This window comes from Leuresthes tenuis, unplaced genomic scaffold, assembly GCF_036924035.1.
Source record: "Leuresthes tenuis unplaced genomic scaffold, fLeuTen1.0.hap1 SCAF_5, whole genome shotgun sequence".
Lineage (NCBI taxonomy): Eukaryota > Metazoa > Chordata > Actinopteri > Atheriniformes > Atherinopsidae > Leuresthes > Leuresthes tenuis.
In genome coordinates, this window is record NW_027325359.1 from 4,004,917 (window position 1) to 4,032,071 (window position 27,155).

A 27,155-nucleotide genomic window follows, 5' to 3' on the forward strand; every position below is an offset into this window, starting at 1 on the left:
GTCCAATTTTTGTACTAAATGACTGACAGTTTGAAACTTTTAAAAGTCAACCACAGCACAGTTGACAGGGCCTTAACATGTCACTTTTATCACATATTTGTATTGCATTTTCGCCCCTTTACTGTCATTTGAATACTATTACATAAGAAGTTTGTTTATCTGAAAGTTTATTTGTAAAAAAACAGTGAAACACTAGTTCATGAAAATTAAGCACGAAGATCCACTAATCAGATGATGAAAAGCAGACCACAAATCTGATGATGAAAAGCTACATCAAAAGTCAACATAAGTTCAGTCTTGTCAGATTGCTTTTCTTTTTTTTCATCTCACAGCTCTTATGATGGGAGGCAGTTGTTGTGGCTCAAAAAAACTAAAACGGAAGGGGACATTTTGAAGTATTTTTGATCGTATCATTTATATGCATTTTATGTGAAATGTACCATTGAAACTGAAAATACCAAATGTGTTGGCTCTCTCATGAGGAAATGATAAAAAAAAGAAAACCTGTAATTTTGCCACAGAATTTCTCTCAAACCTGCAGCCATAAAGGAGTGACTGATGTTAAATGACCCAAATGCTATACCCAGAATTGTACAGGTTTTTTTTTTAAGAAAGATAGAAAAAGAAATTTGACATAGATGTGATGGACAGAGACAAGCAGAAATTTGACATAGATTGGATAGATACGGTAACAGAAGCTAAGGCGATGTGACAGATGTGTGGAGTAAGATTGAAAGAGTTTACCCTGAGCAACCACTGTGACATAGCCAATCATTACCCTCCTGCAGAACGAGAGACTGCAATAATTTAATAAAAGTTCAAGACGCAATATATTTATTGCCTCACCAACCGAGGTTTGATCTGTCAGTAGGCTGAAAACTGACTGCAGAAAACAGGACATAGATTACATGAAGGCAGTTTTAATCATACAGTATCAAATAACAAAGTTTGTACCATTTCCTGTACAGTATGAGTAAGTGGTATCATAAAGTACTTTTTTTCTGTATGTGGTATTTTAGATGTTGGTCTATGCTGGTACAGTATTATATTTGTCATGTCTGATCTGTCAAGACGCTCGCAGGTAGATGAAATTACAACCTACGCACCTGCTTCATATTGATGGGAGCTCCAGAACAATGTGGGTGTGCTGTAGAAGGAGGTGGATGCAGTGCCCTGGAATGGGCTATAAATTACCTTCTTGCCTCCCTCTTGGTGTCTTCAGTTTGTCAGATGGACAGAAGAATGGAATGGATGGTTGGATAAATGGATAAAGCATAAGTGAGGATATGGAAAGCACTGAGTGAGGATGAGGTCTGAGATGTGCAAACACAGCCGGAGGACAAATGAGCAGCTTGGGACTGTGGGTGTGTTTGGGCGAGAGAGAAGCAGTGACAGCCTATGATGAAGATTCATTGTTCTTTTCTTGCTGCTATCCATCTTCACTAACATGCGCAGACACCACTGAATACCCAAGCCACCAAGTTGATATTGAGTTTGTCGTGTGGGTGTTGAGATGGAGCAGATGTCAAAGAGGTACAACGATGAAAATCCAAAGTGAGGCAGAAAAACAATTCAAGTCAAACTCTTCTTCAAGTGATACAAGAAAACATTTAAGATAACTGTCAATACAATGTGTTTTCTGACTTGGTGGAAAATGTGTGGTTTACAGAAATTAAGTTTCCCCTGTGTAAAAGTCGGTGCCCATTCAGATGCCTGAACCAACCAGACTATCATTACTAGAAATATCAGATTATTTCAGATCTCTTAGCTGAAGAATTTGCCTGGTTTAAACCTTAAACCTAGAGAGGAAAATCTCATGGAATTTAACTGCTGTGGAAAGAAAGATTCCTATATCGTACAATTTCTCTGTCAGGAGAGCTATATTATTTTCTGAGTGAGATTGCATAAATGTGACCTCATTTTCATAACTTGCAGAGTGACTTGACAACATGAAAGTGCTGTGGGGCCAAAGGGTGGCAGTCCATAGCTGTGAAGTGACTCCAGGGCTACAGTGCACTGACAGCAAGATTAAACATGGAGCAGCAGGGCCATTTTTAATTACGCTTTCTCTGTCTTGTTGTTGGTGACAAATGGGAATGAGGGAAAAGTGCAGATGACTATGCTATATAGGAAGTAAGGAAAAAGGAAGGAAGTTGTGACCAACAAGTGAGATCTTCAAACAGGTGTCCAGTGGAGAATATTAGTTTTGAACAGACCTCTTCCTTAAAGCTGCTCATGTCTGTACTGACAGGACTAAAAAGGTTTAGGAGGACAGAAAAGGGTAAAACAACGATTCAGTTAGAGCAATATTTTCTAAAATGATGGATGATGCATGAAGTCCATTTAATGGATACAGAGCTGCTCTAATTGACCAAGCTTTCTTTGATATGAAAGATTAAGTTTGATAATATTTCTGGTGGTAAAATTTGCACAGAGGAAAGAGAGGGTGAATGGAAGATGAAAAGATAAAAGATAAAAGACAAAACAAACGGCAAACACAGCAAAAGCCGTCCCCTGTTGCCACATGCGTCACTGACATGTGCCTGTTTATTTAAGTGTGAGAAAGAAAAAATGGAATACAGTTTCCACTCTAGTCCAGTTTCTCTCATCTCTTTATTTCCAGTCTCATATCATAGACATGAAATTAAAGTATAGTCAAACTTTTTTAGTATATTTTCATGATATATTCAGTGTTTTATTTCAAATCTGAACTTTTCCCTAGCGTGCTTCAATTCAGGTTTGCTTCTGTACTGAGCTTTCATTTCACTTTCTTTTGCACTAGGACTGCAGTGCAATTACATTAAAATATGAAGAAATAGACGAAATGGCTCAAAATGTTCCCATGGAGGAAATATAGAACAAGACTACTAAAGAAGGACGGAGAGTTAGGAAGTGCTGGTCAGCAGAAATGTCAGCTGCAGAAAAAAGGATTGCAGTGAGGAACCTACATATCACAGATGCTGCATGTAAAATGTGTTGCAGCGTACTTTGCACAGTCAGCATGTCTTGTTAGTTTAAAGTTCTACATATATTTTAGCTTTGTGCACGTCTACCAGCATGTGTTTGATTACACAGCTGAGCATTAAGGGCTCCCATAGACCTCCACACATCATTAGAATGTTTCGTTCTTTGAATAATTCAGTCAATGCTGCTTTTGACTTTCATGTTTCTAGGGAAATTGTATTACTTTATTTGCCCCAGAGTCCAGAAAATTGGTTGTTAGCTTGTTGCTCAGGAGAGAGAAATAAAGCAATGTGCAACAGTAGTTTATAACACGTGAATGTTCAAACACAGTGCTGTAACTCTTTACTGTTGTCCCATAAACTGAGGCAGTGACACAGTTAACATTAGGTAACCTATAGACCTCTCTAACAGCATATTGATTTGTCAAATACAGCTTTATGGTTCCATTTTATTTAGATGCCATTGGGGTTTTCAGTGATGTGAACTAGTTACTGTGCATACTGACTCACTCTGCTGGTTTACTGGAACATGTTGGTGACAGAGCTTTTATTAATCTATCATAGTTACATCTGTTCTTTTTAGGTTTCTTATTATATGTAAAGTAGATTGTTATAGCATAGATTATGTTGTAATAAAGAAATAAGCATGTTCCGTGCATTAGTAATAGACTTTTTTAATTTTTTAGAGCTTGTTTTTGACAGTGACTGATTTGCCACAGCTCTCTGTCCTTGGAGTTCTCAGAATAGGAATCTATGTACTCATTGAAGGTCTCTCTGTAATAGCAGTTTGGTTCTTCTTTCTATGTTGCCTTATTTTACGGTCAGAAATAATGAAGAAGTGAGCACCACCTAGGTTTCTTGCTTTTAGCCTATTGATTCGAATAAGATCCCCTGAGGACAGTCTTTATCATAATGGAGGTTGTAAGTGTCTGTGCATGAATGTGTTCTTATCTAACCAGGGATAAGAGGATGTAGACACCAACACTGTATTTTGTAAGGCTTAAAACCTTTGAGTTGATTTACTAATATCTTCTGTTCTCATTTATGCAATCATTGTCATGTTGGCATTGACAATGACCACAAAGTGTAAGAGCTGTTTTCTCATTATTTCTCATCAAAATAATGCTTAAAAATTAAGAGTATACATACATTTATGTTCCCTATTCAGTCAATGATTGAGCCAAAACATCAATATAGATAATATTCCTCCGTAGAGAGGAAGCTATATGTGTGTAAGGGAGAGCAGGCACAGGAGCACGCCTCTTTAACCAATGACACTCATGTTGATCATCTTATTCTGCAAGGCCGACATTCTTCAAGGTTACTATGCAGTCCTAAAAGCATGGAATTTGTTATTAGTGTTTTCCAGGTCAGGACAACTATAGAAAAAGGAAAAGATAATTGCGAAAAATATTTGTGTTTCCAGACTATTTTCCATATTCCATTAAATAATAAACAGAAGTCAGGAATTTATTAAACAAACAGAGTGACATTGATGTGTAGAGGTATACTTATGAGGCAACTTAATATTATATATGGTCTGAATATTCCATATGTATATATGCAATTAAATGTTTTAAAATGGTGGAAAGTGTGAATGAAAAATCTGGAAAAAATATGGCATTTTGATTTGGGAAATGTTCCCTGCTGACTCTATTTAGTAATATGGACATACAGATAATAACAACAGCATTTTAACAGAGATGTCTTTTGTCTCCTCTGTGTAAAAAAAAAAAAAAAAAAAAAAGGGCTTTTGCCGCTTGCCCTTGGACTGAATGTGCTGTGGCACCACTTATTATAACATTTGAAGCAATTATTTGAAATCTTATGAAGATTAGGACTCAAATTTCATGGATTTAAACTAGTGAAAAATGCAGGACTGAAGTTAGCTGTATATTTCCCATGTGAGTTGCCTTTTTTCCCTTTAAATAAGTAAAAATTAGCATAAATGCTTTGCTATATGGGACTCGTTTGCTAACATCACTTAACATAACTTATCTTTCAAAAACACTCAAATACTTTTCCAAGAATGTTTTCATTTCTTCACTTGGTTGTGCCTGTATATGAAATTATGTGCCTGTGTATATATTTTACATAGGGCTTGGTGCTCTTGTGAATAGGTTTTAATTTTTAATTGTGGGAGAGGTTATGAGAGTTTCTTCCAGATTAGAGATTCAGGAACTTTTCCCTTTACCGCCTGTGTTTGAACTTTATGGGTCCTTCTGTCATTCATAATTCACTTCAGCATTTTAATGAGTTTCCTTTTACTAACAAGGTTTGTTGGATGGAGCTCACTGTTAAGTATGGATTGAGAGTTACCTCATGTAACATCCTGGGTTTTTGGTCAGGGGAGCTGTTCAGTGTGAAGTGGGAGGACAGAGAATTTTAGTGTCTTTATGCTTTATATCTTGCTGGTACACAACTCAAAATGATTAAATTCTCAACCTACCTGAACACAAAAAAGGAGGAAGCAATGAAGACAGAAAAGTAACTTCATTGTGAGTTAAGTCGATATATTTTTGGATTCCAGGCAGCTCAGGAAATTGCTGTTCAATGGTTGTCAGATTACTTCTATGCCTAATACAATGTGCCCGTGTACGAAGAGCATGTCTCACTAGCAGAGCTTTAACCTATTAGACGTAGACATTTATGCAGGTTTTAGACCAAATTAATTGTCATGTAAGTAGAATTTCAAACACATACACAAAAGGCTCACACATGACAGAACATAGCTGCTGTGTTAGATTTCATTGTAGAAACCCTCATCATGCTTTTACTAAGTCTTCCTATAGCTGCACAGAGTCCTAATTTGATTGCCCAATTAAATCCTGAGGAGACATCAATATGCCCAGAAGTCAAAGCCATCACAGTACATCACCCCCACTTAGCCACTGACTCCCATCAAGTTTCATTTGATATTTTGGACTAGATTCACTGACATATGCAGATTAGTGTGAGGCTGCAATCCAGAAAAAAAGCACAGACAAAAGACCAGAGTCTGGATGTTCTGCCACCAGTGTCCTCATACATAGACTGAGATGCAGTCAGTTGATTTCAACAATGACCATGGCAGCCTACAAAGGACTTGCTGTGGGGTCACAAACAAGCAGACAATCAAATGTGAGTAATTTCCTAACAACACAGCTGCAGCTTTGTTCTCTGTAATGTTACAAAGATAATCATGAAGGTGGCTTGCTTGTACTTATAAAGTTTATTAAAAAAAACATTTTGAGTCACTCTGTTTTGCCCTGATAAGATTTTTTTTTTTATTTAGATACTTTATTAAAGATATGCCAATGTTTACATCATTGCCATAAAACTTTCTTACTTCAATTTAAAGAAGTTCAAATTTCTCCTTGTTTTTCACAGTTCAGGGTCATAGACACAGCATGAGAGTCACACAGTTTTTAACGCAGTGAAGCCAAATCGAACTCATTTTCATTCATCACCATACAGTCATACTTCAATTTCTGAGCATTTTGGAAGCCTTCAATCGACCAGAAAACAAAGCAGGAATGGTTGCAATAATTTCTTCTACCATTGCACTCATGTCTTTTGGAAAGCATTATCAAACACTAAGAAACTAGCTGTTATTCAGGTACTGTTTCTGTATGGTCAACAGTTATCTCAACATTAACATGATTAGAAAAATAGTTTCTTATTTAATTCCTTTTATAACCTTTAAAAGTCATCTGTTCTGCCAAAGGAGAAAAGAAGAAGCCTTTTCGGTAGTTAATGTATGTTGTCACCATTATTAAAAGTGGATTTGTCTATCTAACCATTTTTTCCTGCCTAATATTTTAAGAGAAAGGGTAGAGAGAGCAAAGAGAGTTTGAAGGCTTGTGTGTCTGTGTTCATGCTGCTTTTGCTTCTCTGAGGCTGTCTCTGTGGTTATTAGAGCACACAAAGCAGCAGCGGGTCAGGTATGACTGACACTTCACGGTTTGCCCTGTCCTATTTGCCAGCTGCCCCATGTCAAAACCAATCAGCTGCAATCAGCCAGTATGGCAAAGTCAGGCCATATATGGGTTTATTTGTTGTCCAAACTACACTTATACATTATACACGCATCTGTTGTGTAGCAATTTGTTTCTGAGGGAGTCAAAACTTTCCACCAGTCTCACCTGTTTCTTAATGAAGCTCTGAGTCTATCTACTATATATGAGGGCTTTAACTTTGTCTGCTTTGATTTCACTACTCAGCCTTATTTTTATTTTGTAAAAATGTACATTGAATAAGATATTGTACCAGAAATGTGTTTTTACGCTCTTAGGTCTGTTAAAATGTGTCTTTTTGTAGCTTTTTGTACAGTTTATGCATTTTGTTACATTTTGCCATGGGCAATTCATTCTCATTTTGAATTGGAGGATCTGAGAAATGAGTGAAATAACACAAACAAAGCTTTCAGGCCACTGTTGATCCTGAAAGACTTTGTCCTTCACAGTGCTTCACTGTATGCTGGCTGTATTGACGTGGACTCACTCAATATGTGCTGACTCTATGCATGAACACTTATAGATTCGTGCAGAGCTACTCTGCATTTTCATAACGCTAAAACAATACTCGCTCACACACGCACAAGTATCCTCATCATCACCATAGTAAAAAACGCGCTCTATAAATGTCTTTGCAGGATAATAATAACTCATTCTCTCCCCTTTCTCTCTACTGTCTGCAGTTTTTCTCCTCCTCATCTGTCCATCTCTCCCCTTGCTTCCCTCTCTTCCTTCTCTCATCTGTGTCTTACTGTCTCCCCGCTGTACTCATCTCTGCACCATTAATCTTCCAACCAATGAATTGGAGCTCCTGACTCTATCACTCCTATTATCGACTGCAGTCGTCCCTTATTTATGTTCCATTTTCCCACTCAATTCCTCACTCAGCCTTTCCACTGTTGTTCCATTGACCGACATGTAATTTCTGACATGAATAATGCAAATAGTGAGACTAAAATAGTTCAACTTCTTCGTTCTCCTGGCTAGGATTTGTTCTGCTGTAGTTAAACTGAATGAGCTTGTGATGATTTCTATAAAGCAATGCCGGATACGTTGATAACTGGAATGGGGATTTGGTTGTAAAGGTGGTGCCAAAGCTTAATTCTTACAAAAAAAGATCTGAACAGGATATTGTGAGGTCAGGATGCTGATTTATTCAGTCTCTAAGTGCTCAGGAGTACTGATCCATGATCTCTTAGGTGATTCCCAGGACAATCCTATTTATTAGCTAACATTCAGAGCAGCCACACCATCACAGGGAAGTCTAGAGGCAAAAATTCCAGCAATATTTGCTGATGTGGCACTTTGTATTATAATGTTTCAAGCTTTTGTTACACTAATTTCAAGAACTTAAAAAGGAAAGGACACGTTAAACTTACAGTCATCCATCCTTCACCTAACAGGTGAGTAGGTCTAGTGCTGATCAAATGCACATAAACAATGAATCCTCAGCAACTGTGAACACCTATATAAAAGTAGAGGTTTTGGCAGTTTGCTGGTCTGGAACATTCAGGTGTGCGTTAACACAATGCCAAGGAAGAAAGACATCAGCAATGATGTTGGAGAAGCAATTGTTCCTGTTCATCAATCTGGGAAGTGTTATAAGGTCTCGTCCAAAACAATTTGGAGTCTATCATTCCACAGTGAGAGAGATTGTATCTCAAATTGAAAACATTCAAGAAAGTTTCCAATCTTTCTGGGAGTGGACTGTTCAGCAAGTTCACCGCAATGCTTAGAGAAACTGAAAGAAACAAAAACAAGAGCTACGACTCCACAGGCCTCAGTGAGCATGTTAAATATTAAACTTTGTGACAGTACACATGGGATGTACTTTATCTTTTAAAAAAAGCACTTTTCTGTTTGGGCTTACATTTTAAATAGATAAGTAAATAAATAATGACAAAGTTGAATATGGAACATTCATACGTTGTTGTTCACATGAGGTTGTATTTACCCAATGTTAGCACCTAATACTGTAATAATTAGTCTTTTTTTGTCTGTCTTGATACATAAGACCGTTGAACTGAGAAAGGGCGTGTTTTTTTCTCATGACTGCCCCAAAATCTGATATTACAGGAAATTCAAGACTTTGCGGACAGAGCTTTTTCTCCCTTTCACCTCTGAAGGGAAATAGATCAATGAATGAATGATTAAAAAAAGATTCATTTAATTGTTGTATGTCTTGTAAAATATTTGGAGTCGCTATTTCATTCTTTATTGTTTCGGTGTTGTCTTGGTGAGTATGATAGTGGTTAGTGAAAGAACAAGTACTTTATAGTATACCAGGTCACACTGGAGACCTTAGAAAATCTCCCTGAACCTTGGAGTGCTACTTTTCCATGATATATGTCAAAGGACTCACATTAACACACTTTTGATTCTCAGCAACACTCTTGAGACAATAGTTTAGTAACTGCTGAGAAGCAAGCTTTGCCCTCTTTATGAGAGAAATAAATCATCGTAGGTACTGACATACAATCTTTTTTCTTTTTTGCAGAACTGTTGGGACACTGTAGAATGCAAATGTATGCAATTTGCAAATCATTTCAGTTTCATATTTAGTTAGATATAGTACACAGAAAACATCAGTTTTTGAAACCAAGAAATTCAGTTGTTGGCTAAATAATTCAGAGAAAACCCATGATTATTAGCTGTGATCTTAAGCTCCTCAGACAGCATAGTTTGTCCCTGCCTCCACCATAAAGAGAAACATAATTATGAACAAGATTCAGAAATGTTGTCACCTTCTTGGGGCTGAAGCTCATTTAAGTTGGACTGAGATGAATTTGAAAGCTGCTTTGTGGTCTGACAAATTGAAATTTTGAGTTCTTGTTATGACCCACGGGCACCTTGTCATCCATGATGAAACGAGAAAGGGCATCAAGCTTGTTGTAATTTCATTGTGTAGAATACAGCAACCTTGTTGGTATTAGTGGGAGAATAGTGCACATGACAAGAGTAACCTGCAGCTCTCTGAAAATTGTTACTCCCTGAAATCTTTCAGGGCGTCATGAAATGAAAAACACAACAAAGCAGGTAAAATCTGCCAAGAATGGAAAAGGAGACAGTGATGCAGACATACGAAGACCTTCTGCATTCTTTCTTTATATCTTTATATGTTTCTGCGTGGCAAAGGATTTTTCCTGACAAGCATCATAAAATTTGTTCTCTCGTGATCTCATTTTAGACTCATGCAGTTTGACTCCAGCTTTTGCAAGAATTAGATCCTGTAATCTTAGATCTTTTAATGACACAATGATCGGGTGTGCTCTCAGCCAGGTTTACCCATTAATAATGAAACTCTAAACTACTAACAGTGATCATAGAGGGCCAAAATCGGAATACTTTGCACTAAAATAACAACTCCACGTGCTTGCATTTCACTTTTTCAGTTTGAAGTTAAGTCTTTCTGATCTAAATACTAAAACTCTGTGGGCTTGTGAACTGGCCTTGTTCCTTTTAAGTGAGGTTTTCTTTTTCCTTTTTGTGCAGCTGTGCAGGGGAGACATGGTGCATTTATGCTATCCAGTATATCTTGAGTTTTATGAACTGAAAATCTGTCTTTTCAGTTGCAGTGAAACTGAATACTGGTCTACAGTCCTGGTGAGTGTGTAATACTTCACAGAGCTTTGTGGCGCTCTGAAATCAAACTGAATGAGGTCTGTTTGGTCTGTTTAGCAAAGAGGGGTGGGAGAGGGGCTCTGGCAGTCACCTCAGACATTCACTGCGCCAGAGGGATTTCTGAGGACCACACTGACACAATGCACCATGCGCTACTATCAAACTCCACTGGGTCAGTTTCTCTGCGTTACTGCAACATTGGTCATGTTTTCTGACTTTTTAATTTCCTAATGTTAATTTTATTGGTGTTGTAGCATTTTCTTTTCTGCTCATTTTTGTGTCTTCATCATCTAGTTCCATTTGCTACCTCTTCTCTTTGTTTCACCCTTTTTCCTTAGATGGCTATTTTTCTTCTTAAATAGTAGATTGTTCTCAGACTGTATTACAACCTGTGCCTTCTTGTCAGATAGATTCATTGGTAAATGTTTTATCCAACACTTTGTTTGACAGACAACACACTATACTATTTTTTCCATTAAAATAATTTACACACTGTTTAGTTTAAGCATCTATTCCTCCAATGAAGACAATACGTTTTAGACATAAGATGATACATTTGATCTGATCAGTTTGCTGGTGTTCATTTTGACAATAATGATTAAATAGATATTTATCCCCATGATTCCACTCAGGGGCTTCAAAGCAACAGTTCATAATAGATAACTTCACATTTATGACATCCATTTCTGATAAACAGCCTGTGGATTTACATTTGTGCATCTTTAGCTGTGTAATTTTCAAGTGCTTATTGAGAAGGTTTTATTGCACATCCAGCAACACAACATTGTCTTTGTCTTTCCTCATCCGTATATTCTCTGCAGCACTCTGTTGTACAGACGTGGTGTAACTAAGAAAAACAAACACTGAGCCAAAATAAGACAAGTTCACATTAATTAGATAAACACTGCCCTGTTACTTACCCCCTTTTCTCTCTGTCAACCCTCCTTGTATGTGCTGGTGCCCTGTGCTTAATAAAACAGATTAATTAGGCTCATTGGTATTCTAGGACACTGCTACCAGCTGTTTACCTGGGCAAGGTCATCCATTTTAACGGTGAACACTGGGCGTCTGGAAGGAAACAACTGAGAGGTTAGCACCCACTACAGTGAGGTGTAACTGCTGAGATGGATGGATTTCAGTGATAGAATCTCAACTTATCAGACAGCAAATCAATCACTCAGTCCTTTTCAGATTAACAACTCTGGCATGTGTGTTCATGGCTGAAACAACTTTGTTTGGTTAATTGCAGCTGTCCTTCATTTTTATGCCTCTTATGCACTGCTCACAGAGCAGATAAATGTTCGCTCTGCAGAAGATAGTTTGTCATTCTGTTTGAGTTAAAGTCGAAAAGGTAAATCGCACTGTAAACATATGATAAACAGGCAATCTCATCAGTGTGACTGATATCCCCTCTTTTGCCCTGGTGCAATGGTTAATACATAATGCCATCTGACAAGCCCCAGTTAGCATCAACTTTCATTATCAGTAAAACATGGTAATCCAGTTCTAGGCCCAGTGCCAAAGAAACTGAGATCTGCTTATGTAGGAGAAATTGTAACTTTGAAGTAATGAATCTTACAAAATGTTGCAAGTATTTGTAGTACACTGTAAGTAATGACAACATCTTGTCAGAGTGTTAAGTCAATACACATTACAGAGAAAAAAGAGATGCAGCTGAAGAAGGATGTTGTGCCATCTCAGGTCAGTGAGGTAACTGTATCTTTTAGATTTTCATCGATAATCACACTTTGAGTTAGACCAAGCTGAGGCAGCATTTTAAAAAAGAGGCTAGTGGTGAATTTGAGGTTGTTCTCTCAGGGTTGCCCATTACTTCTACCACTCCTGCCTCATTGTCTCTTTAAATTGAAATCAGTAACCACAAAGTCAAAAATCTTTGTGGATAATATGTCATCATCATTCAAACAGCCACTGCACCTCTTCTGAAAGCAAAAAGCTGAAAAGCTGGCAAGGGAAAAGCTCGCTTGAAGGTTCTTGACTCTTGGTTGGCTCAGATTCTCACAAAAGGCAGGCCAAAGTCTAAACTGTGAAGTGAACATTTCAACACAAAGCTTTGAATGTTTTATGAATGGGGATAGCTGCCTCACACACATTGCAGTCAGTAATGCAGTGTCCATAAGGAAATGGTCATTGAGGTGTTTTATATGATGATTATAAATCATTTGAATACATAAACTAATGAAGAACTAAAACTCTCTCAAGTTCTTTGAAAATAAAAATTTTATATCATGAGGAAGTTGTAAATATTTAAAGATGAGCTAATCAAATAGTCTTACTGTACTATGTTAAAAATCCAGAATTTGAAAATTAGAGTAATGATATTTTATTGAAGTTTGCAAACTAAAGAAGACTTTGTCTTCCATTAGAGAATCATTAGTAAAGGGTATTCTAACATAGAAAGCTGTAAAACTGCCAAAATATTCAGCAGTACTGTGTTAGCTGTTCTTCAAATATGTCAAAAATAAATCTTGCTGCAGGCTTTAAGATCTAGTCTTGCAGTGTTCAGTGGAGCTTTGTTTTGTACTGACCGCTGAGTCCTGTCTTCTACTTTTTTATTATTCTGTTGTGTTTGTTTCATGTAAGGCACCGAATGATGCAACATGAATGTTTTGGCCTTTGTCAAGTGGATATCTGTACAAGGGTTTGTGTGCATGCGTTCAAACTGCTTGTGAGCCTTTTGGTGCGCACAGACATCAGGCACTTTATAGTGGTGGCAGACAGGAGGGGAGCCCGTTGCCACATTTTTTTCATCATTACCTCCCCTGCCCTCCTTCATCTCACTCCCTCGGAAGTTAAAAAAGTAATCAAAGGCTTGGCATCTGACAGCTCTTTGCCTCTTTTCTGAAAAAAATGTCCTTTTTCTTCCTTGAATCTTTTGTAAAAACAATTCCAGGGGTGCGAAAAATCTCGGCATCTTGTCTCATCGGAGGCATTCTTGTACCTTATTTGACATGTTCGCTTAATGGAAGATGCTCTGCCACTCATTTAACAGCTCTGTGACTTCGCTCCTCCTCTGGGAGCCCAGAAGCCTTTTATCTCCTCACTGCTGCCCAAAAACTGTCCCTCCTTTCTTTTCCATCCTGCCAGTTGCATCACGGCATTAACATGAACATGCTGCTTAGCAGACCACAGAGAAGGGAGACCAGCAGTGCTCTGGCTGGAGCAACGGGCTAAATCCTGGATCAGGGGGAGAGATCAGACTCCTTGGAGAGAAAGTCTTGGCCGGATGGTTAGAGAATGTTGGACATAAGGGCTTTGGCAAATCAAATGCTGGATTAGGAGTAAATGATGAATAGGAAATACTGCAGGGTGTTAATGTTAGCTTTCTGGGGATTTAATCCTCTGTTTCCTTGTGCTTTCGGGATGTGTAATCTCAGCTGTGTTTCATGTTCTACATATGCTGTTTAGATTGAATTAGGAGACATATATTGTAGTTAATGGCATTACCTTCATCTCATACATCACTGATGTAGCATATGGTGAAGATCAAATGAACAAATTAATGCATGGACGGATTCATGTTTCCAAACACACACAGATGAATGATTTTAGTTATTGTGACCTCGAATCATGTTGGGTTTTTTCATTGATATGTTCTTTGTCATTTTCAATTTTCAATTTGAAAGAGGATTAATTATGTTATTGTTTCTTCTTTATATTCACAAGGATGATGAGCCAATTGCTGGGCGAGCTGCCGGCAGAGACCACACCCACGTCCGGAAGTTCCTCAGCCAGCACCACAAGAAATTACCATGGAAACCAGAGGTAGCACAAAAAAAGATTGTGACCTCCGTTTATTTTTTTTTTGTAAAGTCTTCCACATATCATCCTTTTAAATGATATCCCCCAACTTTCAGATTAATTTATTATAATCCCGCCTTGAGGTGCTTTGACGTTTGTGTGATTAAATTAGCTAAACCTGGCAAGGAAAATGCCACAGTCACAGTCACACACATGCCAGGCAAACTCTTTTCAATGATTGGGGAGTTGGTTTTAAAAGGAATTGTAATTTAGCAGTCCTTTCAGTTCTCCTTTGAGGAGCTGTTGAAATCTGAGGACAAATGAAGATTTTCTGGTACTACCACTGAAAGAAAGAAATGTACCTCACAATCATTATTAGAGATGATGGTTAGAGGAGGATGTCTAATCACAAATAATCAGCAGGTTATGTTTAAAGGCACCTATGACTGAAGATAACAAGATGATGTGATTCATGCATATTTTTCAGCTCACTCGCTGATGTGGTCTACACATCCGCTGTAACAAAAGGAGCAGCAGACAAGGCAATTAAACGTCGGATTAGTGATATAGAAAGCAGCTCTAGATTTGTCACATGTTCAGCAGAGGTTAATTAAAGGTTTTTACATGTGTGTCTCTGAACCTAATTTGGAAAACATGATTTCTTAATCTCTCCCTAACCAGGGTGAAATTTTACTTTGTGTAGTCCTGGCGAAACTGTAGAGGAAACACACAGTTCATACAACCATGTATGAGAAATGTGACTCTATTGTTCTTCGTTTGAATGAAGAGCTCCTGCACCTTTTTTATTCTTCATTATCCAGTGCTTTGTACTCAGATTTCTTGCTGCTCCTACAAAGCATTATGCATGTAATCTTTTTGCACAAGACAGCATTTCAGGATGGCTGAACACAGCACGGGCCTGGTAATACCTGTGGTTTTAATTCAGCAGACTGTCCTGAGAGAGATGGTCTCAAGTTAGTCCGCCTTTACCTTTATATTGTCTCTAAGCAAAACAAAACACTGGATGCTAAATCATCCAGAGGTTTTCATTCTGTATAACACTGAAACACATTAGAAAACCACCATCCTTATGTGTCGTCTTGTGTTACACTAACATAGTAAGCAATCAGAGTTCCAATGTTGTTTGTGAATAAAATGTTGTTTTGACTCCATTTTCACATGGTTTTGTGTTTAATATATTAATTTATTTTACTAAAAATGGTTCAGAATCATCTGTCTTGCTGAATATTGAGAGGCCTGCATTTGCAGTTGGATGAAGCATTTTGGAAACACTAAAGATGATTCGACTTAGAAACTGAGAAATTGCACTGAAATGACACTTCAAACAATGCTAACTAGAGTCTTTGCACAAATGCAACTTGATCCAAGGTTGAATCACAGCAAGCCATTGTATCATGAACGTTCAGATTTTCCTTTGTCTTTTTATGATTGTGCATGTAAAGACTTTTGATTTTGCATTCAAAGACATGCACAAGATTTCATTGACCAAATATTTTTTCAAATTTATGATGCGAAATAAAAAATGCAAAGAAACCTTTGAAGGGAGATAAATGTTGCGGCATCCACAGCCACTACATTTTACATTAAGCATGACAAGCATCAAAGCTCACTTATAGAAGTCAACATGGCATTTCTTTGACAGATTTCCAGCCTGCTTTTAAAGCAACATACCATTAAGTTCCTGTGAATATTTTGAAAATCCAGCACAGTTCTATCAAATATTCCATTCATCTTCCTCAAAAATCCTCTTTCATCCCATACTTGTGCTATGCTAAGCCTAAGCCAAGTTTGTCAGAAATCATGTAGTGCACCAGCTCTTCGTCTGCTAGCTATCTGTCCTAATTACCAGCATTAACTTGTTTTCTTGGTGGACAGCCAGATTGACAGAGGTCTGAGGGGCTACTGAGCTGGCACTGTCAGAGATGTAGACTCAGACTGGCTTAGGTAGAGTAGTGCCATATGTCAGCAGCCATACACTGGCAGAGGTTACGCAGACATTCAGAAACATTCTCAATAAAACTGCTGTTTTGCACAAACGAAATTACTACTTTTTCTTAAGCTTTCATACAAACCATTTTTTTCAAATACAGAGTGGGATGTTGGTTAGAGCAGGTTGTTTTGAGTAAATACTAGTGACTTAATGAGGATGCCCCTGCCAGTGAGCTCATCCAGAGGTGACAGAAGATTAGCGCAGACATGCAGCTGCATGTAGGCTGTCTGTCAAGGACACCAGCATGCCATGGACAAACACAGGAGATCAGAGAACAAACTGCTGGGCCACTTTATAAGATTCAAGCAGTAGCCTGACTTAAAGGGGAGAACAGTCATTTTCAGCAAAGCCGACGTAGATCAGACAGGATTTGAGCATATTACACTATTTTATTTTGTCAGGAGCAAGAGGAAAGAGATGGCATGAGGGATTAGTGACTCTAAAATCACTGTAGACTTTGATATCAGAGAAAGTTTTTACTGTTATACATATAAAGTACAGATATAAGTCAAATCAAATAATAATTTCAGATCCATCTCAAGTGGTTAAGCTTGGTTTCTTATCATTTCACAAAGAGACAGGTGGAGGATGAGAGATTCCTGATAGACAAACTCGAAACAAGCACTTGGTCTTTTGGCTCTTGCTGGAGATGAGAGATCTTTCTCTATTTCTTTACGTTTGCTGAGACAGATTTGGACAACCCTTTTTTATCTCTCAAGAGGGAAGTGATGAAGATATTGTGGCACATCAGACACATGAGTCAGAAGGGAGCAAAAGACTATAGGAGGATTTAGATCTTTGTCTCGTCTCTGATCCCGTCTTCAAGCCACAATAATTGAAGGTGGGGATGCGGGAGAAGAAGCCTGTTATTTTGTATCACCTGACAGCTCCTTCAGTTTGTCTATTCAAAATCCCAACATAAAAAAAAAACAAGCAGGAATGTTTCTTTTTCTGGACTGTCCATAGAGTTTAGGGAATGAGAGATGAAAAACACTCTGCCCTTCAGTCTGATGTATCTGCTGCAGCCATTTCCATCCCCCTCACGTTACATCTTTTACATTAGAGATGATATGAGATTGAGGGACAGATGGCAGATTATATAAATCCTCATTACAGCAGTTGATGAGGCTGGATTCCAGAGCATATAAACGTTGTCTCCCAGTCTGTGCTGTTCTCTCCCTTTGAAATGGACAGTCATTATCTCTGTCCATATAATGGTTTTTTTTGTATCTTTGGAAAGCCCCATTTTCCTTCTGTGTATGTACCCACTTATCTTTCTTCTTTTTTTAACTGCTAACGGCTAGTAAAGGATGAAGTATGCAGTGATGCCCTCTGTAAATACAGATACATCTCATGAATTGAAAAAATGTGTTTATTCTTAACACAAGAAGCCAGCGGAACAGTATTATTGTAAATCAACAGTGATTATACTGACCCTCCTATATTGGGGAGCAGGAAAAGTTATATTGTATGATAAGTGGGCCTTTTCCAGGAACATCACGTCTCACTTTTCCTATCTAGTTGGGATTAGCTGTGTCAGCTGGTGTGATAGCTCATCAGTGGGTGCGTTGAGCAGCCATTTGTCGATGCCTTTCTGCCAGCAGCAGCGCAGAAGGCTACACCAGATTTTGAGAAGGAGAGAGCCTCCTAAAGGAAAAAGGAGGAGAAACGGGGAAAAAAAGATTTGCACTCTGGTTGATGGTGTGACCAGATGGATGAGAGGGAGGGGATACTGGAGGGCTGTGGACTTTGAGATGTGCTAAGATGAGCTCACACAAATGTGGAACTGAGGAGGAACATGAGGATGATGGGCACATACATGTAGTGGTGTGGAGTGATGTGCAACAATTTAATTTCAAATGTCCTTCACAGTCATTTGTTATTTGTATTCTTTGCTGCTCACCTATTCTCTTTCTTGCCTTAATCTTTATATTTGCCAGATGGCATTCATTTCTACTGAGCGCACAGTGTGCTTATAGTTATGGGTCTTTTTTTCTAACACATTGCTGGTGGTAAAAGTAAACTTTTTCAATCTCCTTTCACTGCTGTAACTGATCCACTTTACAAGACAGCTATTCTTTGTTTGAAGCCATTCTGTCAGAAATCTACTTAGATTTTTTTGTATTACCGCCTTGCTTAATTGATAAATTTTTACTTCACCTCACCTGGTAGAAAGGCTCACTAACTTTATAGTGTAGTGTTGTGATTATTTTCAATGTCAGCAACCTGCCTCGGCCCAGTCAACACATGCAAATGGTAGAACGTCTCAGGAACACAGACATTCACCAGCAACAAAGCCAAATAGCTTTTAGCTGAGCCATCTTAGCTGTGTTTCCACATCTGGAGAGAATAATTACAGTAATAAATTTTGTTGAAAGGCAGTTGACTTTTTCTATCATTTTATTTGATGACAGATTATCTAGTTGTGTAATTGAACTGGGGTTTTTTTGTGAACCTTAAAGCATTTAAAATGTTTTTTTTTTCCATAAATATTGTCCCCAGTATCTTACAAAATTACTATTTAAATGTGTTCTAAAAATGAAAAGTCTGATTCATAACCTCCAAAAGAAAGATTTCCAAAGATTTTAAAATGCAAAAATATATGTCTGAATTTGGAAGAAATGATTTATGAACTGTTTTAGCTCGGACATAACCTCTGTTATTCCCCTGTGGCTGGAATGTATAGTTAATAAGAAATGAATGACAGTGAACCATGCATCTCCAGCACATGTTTAAAGCAACTACCCACAGAACTGTCTTTTAAAATGTAGGTGTTGTGTGTACCTCCTGGGAAGTGAGAGACCACAGTTAGGAGGCGGCTCTCAGAGATGAGTTGCATGTTCCTGGTGAGGTACTGCTTGTGGTTGAGATATAGAAACATATATTGAGATGTTGGTTAAATGCACACATGCATGCTGTCATTTACAGTAATTAGGTTGAATCATCTGTCTATTCTCCATATGCTCAGTGGAGCTGAAGTATTGAGAGAAATTAAAATGTTGTCTAAGGAATAATTTGTAGAAAATATTCTAACTGAAATGCTACAATGTAGTAACTGATTATTCTGCACAAAAGTGTCAGCTTTAATTGGGCATAGGTGGGCTCTTAAGGGTACATAGCTTAATTGGTGAATATTTGAATGTTCTTTAAAACTCCCTAAATGGGCTTTTAAAAAGCCGTTGTATATTGTCTTTGTTCATAGCTGTAACTTTTCAAAAATCAAGACTGACCTTATTTTAAGAGACATTGATACATAACTGAAGACGGCTCCAAAATGGTTCCCTAACTTACCACTGTATAAAGTGTTTGCAAATCAAATAGCTGTAGGGGCTCTCTCAGGGTTACATGGACTGGGGACTGGTTTTCAAAGGCTTTATCTCTGGTTGTATTTGTACCACACATAGGAACAGTGCCTAAATTAGGTCATAGTTTTTCTGTCCCATATAGACACAATAAACTTTTAATTCAGTCTATTCCTCTAAAATTCTTTTAACTTTTTAAAAGCCATTGTCTGGAGCATTTTTGTTTTGAGTGTTTTGAGTGGGCAACTTTTTTACACCCCAACCCACCCAGTGGTTGGTTCACAGAAGCACTTTGGAATTACTCTGTGGAAACCAATTGGAAAAGCACAGGCATTTAAAAAACATGACAGGCACCCATAATTGTGAAGTGTGATAGCGTGAAGCCCAACAAGATGGCAGCTTTGCAACTTTTATGGCACACAAGGCTTTCCTCATACTCTTTTCTCTTACTTAGCAATGAACCAGCTGGTTCTCTGAACTATGGTCCCACACAGTTCCTGTGGTGCTTTCTCCAGTAGTTATTAAAAAAAAGGTTGCTGTAATTCAACAGATTTTGTAGATTGCAGAAATTGTGCAGATATACAGTCACGGGTGCAACAAGCTCATTTGGATAATTACCAAATCAGTCTACTGGTAGCAGCACAAAATAGCAGGATTCATAAACTAGTAGACCTGGTAATAAACAATAGTTATTGATTTACCAATGGCACAGGTGACACTCTCATACAAGAGTCATAAGACTTTGGTGTTAGGAAAAACTTTTTTTTTGGTTCAGGATCGAATAGCACAAATAAGTGAGGAAGAGTCATTGAAGCCTATCATGTAGCCAAATAACAATGTTCAAAATAGATGTCCACAAATGGAGAATTTCTTCCTTCACTCTCTCTCCTCCTTCCAATTTTGCTCAACACCTGTGCCTCCTTGTGACAGCAATTATCACCGCCAAGTCAGGTGCAAAATTTGAAATATCTTTTATTCAGTGGTAAATAATAGCCCAGTCTGCAGTGAATTGCATTGAGTAAAGCTAAGTAAATCACTCTGTGTAATTATTTTAAACAATGTAGGACAATCTTCCTTGAATACATATATAAAAGAGGGACAAGTGCAAAAATCATCGTGTCTACACCTTTCTGGCACTAACTTTCAACTGTGCCTCTTAAATACTAAAAAAGAGTAGATACCCTCAGTAATATTTTAATTTAAAAACAGAGTTTATAACAGGCACAACGCCATAATAAATCCAGAACCTAGACTACTAAGTGGGTATGGGTTTATATTAAAGAGCGGTGGACAATAAATGAGACCAAAGAGGACAGTAAGAAAGAAAGCAGCAGTTATTCTGCCTCTTCTTTAGCCAAATAATGAATATTAATGTTGGAAGAGCTTAAAATAGTACAAACTTTGACAGCATAGTCCATATTACCATATAATACACAGACAAACATTAACAAAAAAAGAAAATGACTTACAAAGATAACATCATGACACCAACTTATGACGTGAGCATCACTTTATCTCCTCACCCCAAACAAGGAATTAATGACAAAGAAATACATGACAAGGAGACAGCATAGTATAGTGACAGCCGTCAGCTGAGTTCAGGGAAACTAAAGATGGAAAGGAGAAAAGGATGGAAAACTCTCACAGAGACCTAAATGGAGAGTTCGAGGCAAAAATATAGAGGTCAGAGGGAGGATATGACAAGATTAGGGACAGTGGGACTAAAGAGAGAGAATGAACAAAATATAGAAAAAAGAGTGAGGCATGGATAGTGTAGCAAAGTTAGATATGCAGATAGGTAAGTTCCAGTTTCAGAAGTTGGAGAAAAAGTCTCTTTTGCATGACTCCATTCTTTTCAGGCCAGAGCACAGACAAAGCTCTCAAATAGCTGTCACCCACAAAACAGAGCCAATTATACACAAGTGCCCCCCAGCAGAAAGCTGACTTTACAGCCTGAGGATTCCTCAGAGCTGCACTGGGATGTATGTGTATGAATAATTAGAGACTTTTTAAATCTGCCTGCTTATTGCTGTTTGATAAAGGGAGGGGGCCAGGCCAAAAAGGGTTTGCTTTTAAAACCCACAGGAAATCTATTAAAAGCTTTACATAAGGCATATTTACACGGGGACAAGTCCTATCAGCTAAATCCCTCTAGCTGTGCTGCCCCCTCTCCCTCTGATATCCTGTTTTAAGAATTAGGTCTTTAGATTCATCTTTCTTACCCCCTGCTTTTCTCTTATTTTATTGTGCCTATTTCACAAATCCCTGTCTCTTTCCTTTTCTGTTTTAAAACTGAAGAAGTCAGTCCACTAGAGAGCATAAAACTATACAAAAACAACAACAAATAAATCCCAAATAAAATATGTGAAATAAAGTCAGGAGTTGTGCTGCTTTCCTATGACATGTTTTCAAAACAAAAGTATCTCATGCTTAATTCATGAGCTGTAATTGCTCGTCTGCTGTCAGTGTGCAGGGCAGTAAGTTGACCGTGCACAGTCGAGAGAAAAATGAGAAGGACTGCTTCGTGTCAGGCCATCTGTTGGACTGTCTGCGTGATGCTTAAGGAGCATGACACCCTCTGTCAACATCTTTCTTCTGAAAATGTAAACATTCATGCAAAAGGAAAGTAGAGAGCTGTTTGTACTGGATTGTTTCGTCATCTCACCTCTTTAACACCTCTGATGAGTGAACAACAGGATACGTTTATGGTTTTTCAGTGTCATGAGGTCAATTTCACATCCCTGATTGCTTGATTTGACAGCTTGAACTTGTTGACCGTATAGCTTGCACCCGCTTCACACACAACAATGCTACTTCCAACTATTGATAAGGGGCCAAGATTGTGAATCCATCTTTTGGATTTTTGATCCAACACAGAACCCTGCTATGCCGGTCTTTGATGATTTCAGCGAGAACCAGCTCTCTGTTAATGCTCTGTATGACGTTCTAAATATCTGTGGCAGCATTAAAGTGGCAGCCTGCGGAGATTGTTGTCAGGCATTAAAAGATATCACACGTGTGGACATTACGCAGGATTGTGTTAGGACTGTTTGTTTGATCATCCATTATGAAAAGTTAAGTCTGCAGGTTGTTAAATCACTTTGACAGCTTCCCAAGACTTGACATTAAGCAGCACGGTAGTTGAAGATTGTGTGCAAATGTACTGTGAGGTGTGAAAATTTATAGTCTTTTACCTGGCTGTGTGTCATCTTTTTTTCTCTCTCTTCTCCTGCATTGTATGTGAACCAAAACAAATGACTTCCAAAGCAGTGCAATTTGACACATGAGCAGAGAGGCATCTCTTCTTGTAGATGGGCAGACGTGTGTGTATGTGTGTGCATGAGTGCACGTGAGGAAACTGTACCCCAAGGCAGACTGGTTCCACCATCTGTCCTTGCCGTGTCCTATGATTTCCCTGTGTAATTCAGACAAATGTCAGACTATGGGCAAGGGATGTGATTTGACAAACTGCTCCAGACATTCTCAGTTCACACTCCCCCCGATACCCCTGATGAGCCCTCGGTTGCCTTCTTCTGTTATTAAGGGAATTAACACTTGAAACTTCATGCTGCATTTTAATCCAAAATTAATTTTTCCCGTGTGACGGAAAAATCCAAAATGACATACATTCAAGCACAAAATATATTTACAGAGACACGAGCAGACTGAACTCCTACAGGCTGGATGACAGCCCCAGCAGCTACATTACTGACTTATAACTTCAGTTCAATTGGACATATGACGCTTACTGTGTACACTAATTTGTGTCCTCTTTGTGTGTTGGCAGTATAAGGGCCAGGCCAACCTTCATGTGTTTGAGGACTGGTGTGGCTCCTCTATAGCCCAACTCAGAAAGAACCTGCACTTCCCCCTTTATCCTCATGTAAGTATAACATTTGATAAGGAAAATGTCAAAGAATGAATGTTACATCAGTGGCAGCCGGTGGTGGAAGCAGAGTGTTAAGAATAAAACGATGACCCTGAGAAAGGGAGCGGTTTTTGGGGAAATGAGCTATATTTATATTTATATAGATTATTTTTCTGAGGGAATTTGCTGTTTTTCTTACTACATTAATCTTACAGCTGTGGTTTTTAACATTTTTCTCTATAAAACTTAACCTAATTAAATATTGTACAGTGCTTTATTAAAAATTGGATTTCATAGCTAAGTAGAGCTGCAGCAATTGTTCTTAATTTAATTGATTGGAAATTATTTTTTGAGCTTGGAGTGGTCTTTTTGTAAAAATGTCAGTGGTTCCAACACACAGCTTTTTGGATATATGAATTTGTTGCTTTTTCTTTCAACCAGTTTGTTCAAGTAGAGTTTTGGACAAGTAATGATGATGATGATGGGGTTTTGTGAGTTGAGAGACAATTTTCCAAATTTGTGAATAAATTGATTGAGAGAATAATAATTTCAGTCACTGAAAAAAAAACATGAGTTGCAGTCTGATGTGTGATAGTTTGGCTCCACTTGAATTTGATATGCATAATGGAAATGACATAATAGCTTAAGAATTAAATATATTTTTTTCTTTTGTCCTATAGCTTACTCCCAATATACTGTACTTATTATAACTTAACCTGTAAATGAGTATTTCTTTATTATTTGGTTTAAGCAAAACCTCTGAATCCTGACATTGCTGCAAAATGTGATTTAAAATTATGAGACTATTGGGATTAAGTGGAGTTTCAGAGAGCTCTACACTGAGTTTGCATTAAACTTCTGGACTGTCATACGTGAATTTGCAAGAATGCGTACAGATGGATCAGAATGGGAACGCAGTGCTTAAAAAGCTAGGAAAAAAATTCAGTTTACCAATCACTAAAGCATATTGCCAGATCTGTTTACCTGAAAAGTGTCAGTCTTAATGGGCATTGTGTCACTTTGACACTGGTGTGCTGTGTGAGTGGCGCCAGTGGCAGCTTACTGTCAATTTGGAGCATCAACCATAATTGTAACACGATGAATTTCTATCAAGTACTTCTTGATCTGCTGAAATGCCCCTTATCTTCATAGTTTGCAGACATGGAGAAATAAAGCAGACTTTATGATTCGCACATATCCTAATGAGAGTAAAAGCAGTTAGGTTGTTTTTATTTAGGACACAACAAGTGCTGCACATGTATGATGAATGGTTTTTTTGTGTTTGTTTTCATTGTAGACACGGACCACAGTGAAGAAGCTGGCAGTGGCTCCAAAATGGAAGAACTATGGCCTAAGAATATTTGGCTTCCTTCACCCTTACAGAGATGGTAACTAGCTCATTTGTTAGTGAGTCCCTGATCTGAGGCTGAAGACCTTGGCGCATGTGTCCTTTATTAGAGCAGACAATTTCCATTGCTTTCTTAATCCAAGCCCCTCAAAGCCACTAATGTAGTGGATATTCACATTTTTATTAAGGCTGAATGCCAGTATCTCTCAGCTAAATCTAATTGCAGTCCCCTCATCGTCCTACCCTAAAAGCCAGTTGCCATGGGAACTGAAAAGCCTTAATGCCCAAGTGCCCTCACACAAATTGCAGAATTGAAGTTATTAATTAGATTACTGTTCATTTTAGACTCTCATATAGCTTCCACTGGTTGCATGGCTCTTTCTAGCTGATGGCTTAAAGGTCATTCCACCCAGTGTGAGCTGTAACAAGTGCCCTTCACCTATATCATTTAGGTCCTTACAAAATACAAGTACAAAGAAAATGTGACTGAGTAGATTTGAACATTTATTATGCAGTTTGTGATATATTTTTTTGTAAAGTTTCTTAATACTGTAATATTATGTTATGTCGTTATGTATAATGAGTGTATGAATAAGCAATTTGAACTCAGGTGCTGCAGAATCTGCAAAAAACAAATCACTCTCCAAAAGACTCCACTTTTAAACTTTTAAAACATCCATCAAATTGATCTTATGGTTGTCTTTTTTCTTTTTGCTCTCTCTGCTTTAGATATGTTCTAAAGTGTTCTTTTTCTTTCACACAGTTGTTGCAAAACTTTTCACATCACTCTAACCAAATATGTAATTTCTGACTATTACATGGGACTGTCTGGGCATCAAATTTATGATGCACATTTTGCACGTAGGAATCTATTTTTCGAGGTCAGGCCCTGTCTGATTATACTCTATACTTACTGGGGATCATATGTATCTTCTTCCACTAACACACACTTTGATCATGTTCTCCCTGCTCCAGGTGATTTCCAGTTCTCGGTTTCGTCTGATGATAATTCTGAGTTCTGGCTGAGTCCTGATGAGAGCCCTCTCAACGCCAGACTGCTGGTTTATGTAGGACAGGTAAGCACTCAGCTGTGCTGCAGTCTTGTATAATATTCTAACCACAAAGAGGCTCACTGCACTTTAAATATACAGGGTCTACGCGTTGTGTATTGGTTTATATTGACAGCAAATTCATTAAATACATGTTTTGAGGCCTCTGGCTGCTGTTCCTATTTAGCATTGCTTAGCAACAAGTTTTACTGCAGGAATAACCTGCATCCGGAGCCTACATAGCTTTGAACTTCTCAATGTCATGACTTAAAAAGAAAAAGTGTATACCTTTGCAAAAGCTTTCACAGCATAACATGTACAGGTAAGCCAAAGCCAAAGCCATCATTTCAGACTTTATTATCTGTTATGATATTCACCTGGAAGCTGATAGATCTATATTGTGTCTAACAGATTCTCTCATAGGCATCGAGGCAACAATGACAGATTGGGCGTGGGGAAGTTTTTTTCTAGAAATACAGTTTTTATGAGGTTGCATTAGCACTGAGCCCTGACCAGCCAATAGCATATGTCTTTATTTCTGCCGTACCTCAACAGGAGGTACAGTGAATGGTTTGACCTCATCTCTCTTTTGTACTCACACGTTCACCTCATGCCACTACACCAATGCTGAGGCTATCACTCACCCCCAACACACAGCTCGGAATAGAGGAGGCTTAAATCCTCCTGTAGAACGTCTTGTAAAAAACAGTTTTCCTTTTCCATCTATCCTTGAAGCACCCTCTGCCTTCAATTGAATAAAAGTCAAGCTGTTCTGCTACTGCTTTCACTAATAAAGTTTTCTTAGAGAGACCCTCTGAAAAATTTAAAAGGAAGGATGCATGAGGTTGCCCATTGTTTAAACTGCACCATACCAGTGCCCTGAGCAAGTGTGTGTTGAGAGCAAAGTTCCAGCTATGGTGTCATCTGTATTCTAACAGGATGTGAGATGTCAGCAGGTTCCATGGGAGCTGAGATTAATTAGCTGGCAGCGAATATTGATGTGACATTTAGCGGTGGAGAAATATCATCTAGGTAATGGTGGAGGAGCAGTGGTGTGGCCAGGAATCATTCATTTTGCCACTGGCTGACAGACAAGTATCACTGCCGTCCCTGTCTCCAGGGGAACATGGGGCGTCGTGAATGAAAATCTAAATGTCTACTCTTTTGCTCAGTATGTGACCCATATGTTTGCATGATGCATGAGCTGATGGAAGGGCAAAAAAGTTTATCATGAGAATG

At 38.2% G+C, this 27,155-nt stretch overlaps 1 protein-coding gene across 2 annotated transcripts in view; it reads left to right on the forward strand.

Moving 5' to 3' along the window:
• Positions 1–27,155, forward strand: part of b4galnt4a (beta-1,4-N-acetyl-galactosaminyl transferase 4a) — a 120,310-nt gene that overhangs the window by 54,415 nt on the left and 38,740 nt on the right. For both annotated transcript variants that reach the window (XM_072385498.1, XM_072385499.1), the window contains exons 3-6: positions 14,264–14,362; positions 23,439–23,534; positions 24,817–24,907; positions 25,843–25,943. In XM_072385498.1, the coding sequence (XP_072241599.1) occupies positions 14,264–14,362; positions 23,439–23,534; positions 24,817–24,907; positions 25,843–25,943 (387 nt within the window). The remainder of the gene's footprint in view (positions 1–14,263; positions 14,363–23,438; positions 23,535–24,816; positions 24,908–25,842; positions 25,944–27,155) is intronic.